This window comes from Hyla sarda, chromosome 9, assembly GCF_029499605.1.
Source record: "Hyla sarda isolate aHylSar1 chromosome 9, aHylSar1.hap1, whole genome shotgun sequence".
NCBI classification, from domain to species: domain Eukaryota; kingdom Metazoa; phylum Chordata; class Amphibia; order Anura; family Hylidae; genus Hyla; species Hyla sarda.
The window spans coordinates 164,995,848-165,005,575 of NC_079197.1; the positions used below are offsets into that span (position 1 = coordinate 164,995,848).

Consider the following 9,728-nt stretch of genomic DNA (forward strand, 5'->3'; position numbering starts at 1 on the left):
CTGCACCTCCCACTACTACTGCACCTCCCACTACTACTGCACCTCCAACTACTACAGCACCTCCAACTACTACTGCACCTCCAACTACTACTGCACCTCCAACTACTACTGCACCTCCAACTACTACTGCACCTCCAACTACTACTGCACCTCCCACTACTACTGCACCTCCCACTACTACTGCACCTCCAACTACTACAGCACCTCTCACTACTACTGCACCTCCCACTACTACTGCACCTCCAACTACTACTGCACCTCCAACTACTACTGCACCTCCAACTACTACTGCACCTCCAACTACTACTGCACCTCCAACTACTACTGCACCTACAACTACTACTGCACCTCCAACTACTACTGGACCTCCAACTACTACTGCACCTCCAACTACTACTGCACCTCCAACTACTACTGCACCTCCAACTACTACTGCACCTCCAACTACTACTGCACCTCCAACTACTAGTACACCTCCAACTACTAGTACACCTCCAACTACTTCTACACCTCCAATTACTACAGCAACTCCAACTACTTCAGCAGGATCAGCAACATCTGGACCTTCCACGCCTACTGCAGCTTCAACTACATCAGCAGGATCAACATCTACTGGACCTTCCACGGCTCCTGCAGCTTCAACTATGCCAGGAGGATCAACATCTACTGGACCTTCAACAGCTTCTGCAGCTTCAAGTACGTCAGGAGGATCAACAGCTACTGGACCTTCCACAGCTTCTGCAGCTTCAACTACATCAGGAGGATCAACATCTACTGGACCTTCCACAGCTTCTGCAGCTTCAACTACGTCAGGAGGATCAACAGCTACTGGACCTTCCATGGCTACTACAGCTACAACTGACTCAAATTCTAACACTGCTTCAACTATTAGTAAGGGACAAACTTCTATTACCAATGCAGGCCAAACATCCACACCAGCAACAGCCAGTACTACGGCCAACAGTAAGTACAATATTATTCAGTCAATGTAATCCTGTTGACAAACTATAAGTATTACGTTATCTGTGGCAGGTCCATAGACAGTAGAGTATTAGTGTGCCCGTACGACTTGCTGCTTTAATGATGTATCCATTTAATGGATGTTACAGCCTATGGGCAATGGATGTCACTCTATAGCATCTGTTATAGGCAACTGTCCCCCAGAGCCTATATGATCATCCTAGGAGTAGAGATGGGCAATTCAAATATGTAGGACCTGAGTCCGGTCAGAACTAAAAGTTCAGTTTGGCTAGAACATGAGCTTTGGGCGGCAACATGGTAGAAATGAGAAGGAGTATCTATAATGCTTTCAAACAGCTCTCCTAGCCAGTCAGGAGGCAGTAAAGGGGTAATGTCAGAGCCAATATAAAAGCCTAGGCACATAGCTTCAACAGAAATTTATAGAGACAACAGGTGTTAGAAGAAGATCTCTTTAAGGGACAGTGTGCAGTGAACAACACAGAGAGGAGTAGGACGCATATATTAATTGTCGTAAAACAGAGTGTTCTGTATCTGTTGTGTCAGTGCAAAACCTGATTTCATTGGAAATTAAGTGTGACAGGTTCTTTGGTTTACAATTTGTGAAAAAGCTGCATAGAGGGTTTTGTTTAAGTTGTGTGCAACTTAATCCTGTCGCTTAACCGCTTAAAGCACAAGCCCCAAATTTTAGGCGGGAGCGATCTTCAGCTCAAGCGTGGGAAGACGCAGGCCACACTGGGTGATATAGTTGTCTAGGCAATCGTACCATGTCTCACGGACAGGTCTGGTGCATGGAACTTTACTAAGAGTGGTAAGATTGCCTTGGCACCCTGTGTCTCCTGAAGATTGTGCAGGCTTGAAACTTGGGATGTGCGCTTTAAAGGGGTACTCCAGAGGGAAACATTTTTTTTAAATCAACTTGTGCCAGAAAGTTCTACATATTTGTACATTACTTCTATTAAAAATGTTTAAACCTTCCAGTACTTTTCAGCTGCTGTATGCTCCAGAGGAAGTTGTGTAGTTCTTTCCAGTCTGACCACAGTGCTCTCTGCTGACACCTCTGTCCATGTCAGGAACTGTCCAGAGCAGGAGAGTTTTGCTATGGGGTTTGCTCCTGCTCTGGACAGTTCCTGACACGGACAGAGGTGTCAGCTGAGAGCACTGTGGTCCTACGAGGAACTGATAAAAACATATTTTTAAAAATTCAAATGCAGGAAATACAGTCATTTGTTTGAACTAGGATCAAATATATACAAGCAAACCAGCACAGGACTGGGAGTTATTACCCTCAATATTCCCAGTGTATGAAGTAAAGACGGAGGGAAGATGTCCATATTACAAGGGTTTGGGAGTGAAGCCATGTTCCTTGTAATATTCCACTGTCCCTTAGAGATATTTCTTGAGAAAGGACACTTTTAAACCTTTTTTTTACTTCTAATTCTTTATAAAGCGATTTGACTTTCTACCATTTGCTGTATTACACCGCCATCTAGTGAGTAGTATGTAAACCTGCAGTTTGGTTGTTTTCCCAGCTGTGTTCCATTAAAGGGGTTATCCAGGATAAAAATAATTTTATATATATATATATATCAACTGGCTCCAGAAAGTTAAACAGATTTGTAAATTACTTCTATTAAAAAATCTTAATCATTTCAGTACTTATGAGCTGCTGAAGTTGAGTTGTTCTTTTCTGTCTAAGTGCTCTCTGATGACACGTGTCTCGGGAACTGTCCAGAGTAGAAGCAAATCCCCATAGCAAACCTCTTCTACTCTGTGCAGTTCCCGGGACAAGCAGAGATGTCAGCAGAGAGCACTGTTGCCCGACAGAAAAGAACAACTCAACTTCAAGAGCTGATAATTATTGGAAGGATTAAGATTTTCTAATAGAAGTAATTTACAAATCTGAATTCGGGTAGAAAAACAGACATGGTGCACATCTACAGTCTTGTATAATGATCTGATTGCTTCTCAGCATAATATCAAAAACTAACAGGTTGTTAGTATACATTTTTGATCAAAAAGTACAAGCCCGCTCGCCACGTCAAGGCCGCCTATTTAGAGTGGGTCCCTAACGTAGATTGTAGATGTGCACCATGTCTGTATTCTACTCAAATTCATTTTGTGATTTCTGTCTTCCCCCTTTTTTTTTTTTTGAACATGTGCTGCACTCTTCCCCACCCCCCTCAGCCCAAACCTATATAGGTGGTAATTAGCCACACTAGGGCCATTTCACTCCTAGCAGCCTCCCAGTCTGACTGGGAGAGCAAGGTAAGTGAGCCATTACACCTTGTTCACACTGGTGTGGTGCGGGGCGGCGTCTGTTGCTTTCGTGGCGCTGTGTCTGCTGCTTTCGTGGCGCTGTGTCTGCGGGCGGGTGCGGCCTATAGACTGGTTTGAGAGGCATTGGGGCCGCTCTGCCAGTGGGTCACTCCCCCCCCCCCCCCGTGGGCACCTGTGTCGCGGCGGTGGTGGTCGCCGCCCGGTGCTGCGCCATTTTATGCTAGGGACGTTAGGGACCCACTCTGAATAGGTGGCCTTGACGTGGCGAGTGGGCTTGTACTTTTTGATCAAAAATGTATAATAACAACCTGTTAGTGTTTGATATTGTGCTGAGAAGCAATTAGATCATTATACAAGACTGTAGATGTGCACCATGTCTGTTTTTCTACCCGAATTCATATTGTAATTTACAAATCTGTTTAACTTTATGGAGCCAGTTAAAAGAGATATATATATATATATATATATATATATATATATATATATATTAAAAAAAGTTTTTCCCTGGAATACCCCTTTAATATAGTCTAGGGAGCAGTGTTTCGCAACCAGTGTGCCTCCAGCTGTTGCAAAACTACAACGCCCAGCATGCCCAGACAGCCGAAGGCTGTCTGGGCATGCTAGGCGTTGTAGTTTTGCAACAGCAGGAGGCACCCTGGTTGGGAAATACTGCCCCCTAGACTATAATACTAGCATTGCTTCATTATATGCAACATGGCTCCGCCCCAAAACCTCCGTGGTATGGACATCTTCCCTCCGTCTTTCCAGATATTCAGCTATATTAACCCTCACTTCTGATAATGCTTATGTTTGATTTATAGATATTGCTGCCGGTACCGGACGCCGCCTTCCATACTGGGCAATTATCCTCATAGCGTTGGCAGCAGCGGTTGCTGCACTTTTAGGCCTATTTGCCTTATTTTCGGTAAGTGTCATTTAAGTTTATCTATTACAGTCATAAAGTGCATTACCTATTAAAGGGGGTGGAAAACTTTTTTTTTTTTTTTTTAAATCAACTGGTGCCAGAAAGTTAAACAGATTTGTAAATCACTTCTATTAAAAAAAAAATCTTAATCCTTCCAGTACTTATTAGCTTCTGAATACTACAGAGGAAATTCTTTTCTTTTTGGAACACAGAGCTCTCTGCTGACATCACGAGCACAGTGCTCTCTGCTGACATCTCTGTCCATTTTAGGAACTGTCCAAAGTAGGAGAAAATCCCCATAGCAAACATATGCTGCTCTGGATAATTCCTAAAATGGACAGAGGTGTCAGCAGAGAGCACTGTGCTCGTGATTCAGCAGAGAGCTCTGTGTTCCAAAAAGAAACTAATTTCCTCTGTAGTATTCAGCAGCTTATAAGTACTGGAAGGATTAAGATTTTTTTTAATAGAAGTAATTTACAAATCTGTTTAACTTTCTAGCACCAGTTGATAAAAAAAAAAAAAAAAAAAAGTTTTCCACCAGAGTACCCCTTTAACCTCTTAAGGACCCAGGACATATGGGTATGTCCTGGGTCCCAGTCCTGCGATATAAAGCGGGGTCACACAGTGACCCCGCATCATATCGCGGCGGGCCCGGCGTCATAGTGAAGCCGGGACACGTCTCTAATAGTGCGCGGCACTGATCGCGGTGCCGCGTGCTATTAACCCTTTAGCCGCGCGATCAAAGCTGAGCCGCGCGGCTAAAAACGAAAGTGAAAGTTGCCGGTTAGCTCAGGGAGCTGTTCGGGATCGCCGGGGTATAATCGCGGCATCCCGAACAGCTGTAGCACAGGAGGAGGTCTTCTTACCTTCTCCTGTGCTGTCCGATCGCCGAATGAATGCTTCAAGCCTGAGATCCAGGCTTGAGCAATCAATCGCCGAAAACACTGATTGATCCATTCCTATGGAGATGCATCAATCAGTGTAAAAGATCAGTTAATGCAATGTTATAGCCCCCTATAGGAGCTATAATATTGCATAAGAAAAGTGTAAAAAGAAACATTAACCCTTTCAATTATCCCTTCCCCTAATAAAAGTTTGAATCACCCGGCATTTCCAAGAATAAAAAAAACACAGTGTAAATAAAAATAAACAGATGTGGTATCGCCGCGTGCAGAAATGTTCGAATTATAAAAAATATACGCTTTTTAAACTGCACGTTTAATGGCGTACGCGCAAAAAAATTCAAAAGTCCCAAAAAAGTCTGATCAGAACAAAAATGGTACCGCTAAAAACATCAGATCACGGTGCAAAAAATGAGCCCTCATAGTGCCCTGAACACAGAAAAATAAAAAGTTATAAGGGTCTGAAGATGACCATTTTAAACGTATACATTTTCCTGCATGTATTCATGATTTTTTTCTGAAGTGATACAAAATCAAACCTATATAAGTAGGGTATCATTTTAACCATATGGTCCTACAGAATAAAGATAAGGTATCATTTTTGCCGAAAAATGTACTGCGTAAAAACGGAATCCCCCAAAACTTACAAAATAGTGTTTTTTCATCAATTTTGTCGCACATTGATTTTTTTTTTCCCGTTTCACCGTAGATTTATGGGTAAAATGACTAATCTCATTACAAAGTAGAATTAGTGACGCAAAAAATAAGCCATCATATAGAATTTTTGATGAAAATTTTTAAGAGTTAGGATTTTTTTAAAGTTAAAGAGGAAAAATTGAAAATGAAAAAACGGAAAAAGCCCGGGTCCGTAGGGGTTAACAACCTGTAGAAGTAATAAAGGACTATTCAGAAACAGCCACACTTTTCCCTTCTCTTCCTTCCTGGCACTGATCTGTAGGATCGGGGCAGGACAAGAAGCTGAATACCTTGTGAATCTGTGTTCAGCTTTCTGTCATACAGGACACATTGCTGGATACTGAAGATGTGAATAAACCAATTGACCAATAGGCATGAGTCCTATTTTTTTTTTTTGCTCTGGAACAGTGATCTCCAAACTGTGGCCCACCAGCTGTTTCAAAACTGTAACTCCCAGCCGTTGGCTGTCCAGGCATGCTGGGAGTTGTAGTTTTGCGATGACTAGAGGGCCACATTTTGGAGACCAATGCTCTAGAGCACCAGAGAATAAAATATAAACCCATTTATATAATCTAAGCTACCAAGTATTGATTCCCTAGATTACATTAGACCACCAGGAACATGACTGGGAATGTATGCCAAGCCAGCAATCTTTCCAGAAGGAAAGATTATCCATCTGTAGCTGTTTCAGGGTTATTGCCCCTGATCAGTACAAACCAGGGTTTTGACTAATGATGAGCGGCAAGGGCCATATTCAAATTCGCGATATTTCGCAAATATATTGATGATTCGCATATTCACTATGTTCATTCCCTTTTTTTTTTCATGCGAAAATTCGCATGAAAAATTACCATAAAAATTTGCGTAAAAATAGAATGTGCAAATAAAAAAACTAAAAATATTCGTCACTACGAATATATGGCACTTTATTCTAAATATTCGTGAAATCGCGAAAATGTGCCGATATTTGCGATAAAAATTAGCCTTACGAATAGTCGTGCTCAACACTAGCTTTGACTGGCTGCAATGAGGTCTAATGTGTTTCCTTAGAGAAAGCGACATAAAGGAGAAACATAACCCCAGTCATGATCTAAGGAATCTAATAGGAATAAAGCATTGAAACCCTCAATTTTTGATTGGTCCCATACACTATTACTTGTTTACTTAATGTATATTGATGATCTGATGTGACTTTTGTCCTTGTAGGTCTTGGGTTTATTTAACTTTGGAAGTTTCCTGTCTCTCGGCGGCTCCAATGTTCTGCCGACTACCGCGAGCAATTTTCCCGGCACCTCAAACTGCACATCATACTATCCCAACGATTCCTATTGGAACAATAACCCGGAGCCGGAACACTTTCGTCCACAACCCTGTCCTGACTCCCAACCGCCAAGACATCCACCAAGGTGCAGCCCACGTGATGCGCCCCACGGAGGAGAACACCTGCATCATAACCCAGGTCACCACAATATTAGCCCCAACAACGATCACACCCATCCCACCTGTGAAGGAGGACGAGGACACCATGGAGTATAAGCAAAAATCGTTGTTGTAAATATTTACGTTGCGTAACAAAATAATTTAATTGAATATTTATATCTTATATCCAAGTACAGTGGTCCCTCAGCATACGATGGTAATCCGTTCCAAATGGACCATCGTTTGTTGAAACCATCGTATGTTGAGGGATACGTGCAATGTAAAGTATAGGACAGTGGTCTACAACCTGCGGACCTCCAGATGTTGCAGAACTACAACACCCAGCATGCCCGGACAGCCGTTGGCTGTCCGGGCATGCTGGGTGTTGTAGTTTTTCAACATCTGAAGGTCCGCAGGTTGTAGACCACTGTTAGAGGAAGTTGTACTCACCTGTCCCCGCCGCTCCGGACCGTCACCGCTGCCGTGGATGTCGCCCTCCATCGCTGTCGCCGCGTCCCCGAGGTGTCCCCGACGCTCCGGCAAGGCCTCTGCTTCCCCGGCATCCTCGCTCTCCGTCGCCGCCATCACGTCGCTACGCACGCTGCTCCTATTGGATGACAGGACGGCGTGCGCAGCAACGTGATGACGACGATGGAGAGCGCCGACGATGCAGGGGATCCCGAAGAAGACGCGCCGGAGCCCCGAGGACAGGTAAGTGATCGTCAGCGGACCACACGGGGCACCGAAAACGGCTATCCGGTGGCAGCTGAAGCAGTCTGCGCTGCAGGATAGCCGTTTATGCGATGGCCCCGACATACAAAGCATCGTATGTTGATGCTGCCTTCAACATGCAATGGCCTCTGAGAGTGATCGTATGCTGAAATGATCATATGTCGGGGCCATCGTAGGTCGGGGGGTCACTGTATATGATTTTTTATTGAAAACAACTGCCCATGGTTTTTGCCACTTCTGCTGATGTCTAGTCATTGACCGGTAGCCGGCAAGCAATGGTGTCCGATGGTGCTCAAAGAGAGCAACTTGTTAACGTTCAGTGAATGCTCTGTACTAGATGAGCGCTACAGAGGCAGTTTTAAAGTGGTACTCCGGTGTAATGTTTTTTTTTTTTTTTTTTTTTTATAAAATAAACTGGTGCCAGAAAGTTAAAGGGGTACTCCGGTGGAAAACTTTTCTTTTCTTATTTTTTATTTTTTTTTCTAAATCAACTGGTGCCAGAAAGTTAAACAGATTTGTAAATTACTTAAATCTTAATCCTTCCAGTACTTATTAGCTGCTGAATACTACAGAGGGAATTCTTTTCTTTTTGTAACACAGAGCTCTCTGCTGACATCACGAGCACAGTGCTCTCTGCTGACACCTCTGTCCATTTTAAGAACTGTCCAGAGCAGCATATGTTTGCTATGGGGATTTTCTCCTACTCTGGACAGTTCTTAAAATGGACAGAGGTGTCAGCAGAGAGCACTGTGCTCGTGATGTCAGCAGAGAGCTCTGTGTTCCAAAAAGAAAAGAATTTCCTCTTTAGTATTCAGCAGCTAATAAGTACTGGAAGGATTAAGATTTTTTAATAGAAGTAATTTACAAATCTGTTTAACTTTCTGGCACCAGTTGATTTAAAAAAAAAAAAAAAAAGTTTTCCACCGGAGTACCCCTTTAAAGCACAAATATCAAAGGCTTTCACACACTCATGTATTTTTGATCAGAAGTGGTATGAAAACCTTGTGGTTGCACCGGGTACATTGGCCATGCTCAAGGGGGCGCCACTGATTGGCTGGCACTCAAGGCTTCTGCCCACCTGGGATCTCAATTTTAGCTATATAGCTTATGTAGAGATTGTATAGATTACTTGACATATGGCTGCTATCTGATTACTGTATGTCTGTATTATTTTAACACTGTATGGCAGTTAAACCTAAAGGGGTTATCCAGGAATAGAAAAAACTGAGCTAATTTCTTTCAAAAACAGCTCCCCCTCTGTCTCCAGGTTGGGTGTGGGTTCGGCAGCTCAATTCCATTGAAGTGAACGCATCCATATTGTAATACCACACCCAACCTGTAGACAGATGTGGAGCTGTTTTTGAAAGAAATTAACTCTGTTTTGATTTCTTAAAAACAGCACCACGCCTCTACTCAGGTTGTGTTTGGTATTGCAGCTGAGCTCCATCAAAGTGGATGGACCCGGTTGTAATACCACACACAACCTGATGACAGGTGTGGCGCTGTTTATTTTGAGGAAATCAGCTCTGGTTTACTCATTTTTAATCACCCTTGTGTGATACTGTAGGGAATATTATTTTTTCAGTTCATGGAAGTGGCAGCACTATACTTAAACTCATTGTTTACTTGTCATGAAAACATTTATGTATGTTTATTTTTTATACAGATTTCCTATTATTTTCAAGTCAATATTATTTAAATGTGATTATTATATTTATTTGCACTGATTAAATAAGTACAGTATGTGATATCTCAATGCAAAAATAAATTCTATTTAATGAAGTTGTCTCATTTCC

General features: G+C 42.7%; 1 protein-coding gene across 1 annotated transcript; it reads left to right on the forward strand.

Moving 5' to 3' along the window:
- Positions 1–529: 529 nt before the first annotated feature.
- Positions 530–7,317, forward strand: LOC130291988 (mucin-2-like). Its single transcript, XM_056541420.1, has 3 exons — positions 530–963; positions 4,080–4,183; positions 6,988–7,317. Exons 1-3 carry the CDS (start codon positions 645–647, stop codon positions 7,315–7,317), a joined length of 753 nt encoding a protein of 250 aa, XP_056397395.1. The 5' UTR covers positions 530–644.
- The last annotated feature ends 2,411 nt before the right edge of the window (positions 7,318–9,728 follow it).

Bases quoted from the DNA above. Each gene is read 5' to 3' on its own strand.
- LOC130291988 (XM_056541420.1), top strand. From the start codon at position 645: ATGCCAGGAGGATCAACATCTACTGGACCTTCAACAGCTTCTGCAGCT. The intron at 964-4,079 runs GTAAGTACAATA...TTTGATTTATAG, and splicing joins AGCCAGTACTACGGCCAACA to ATATTGCTGCCGGTACCGGA. The intron at 4,184-6,987 runs GTAAGTGTCATT...TTGTCCTTGTAG, and splicing joins GCCTATTTGCCTTATTTTCG to GTCTTGGGTTTATTTAACTT.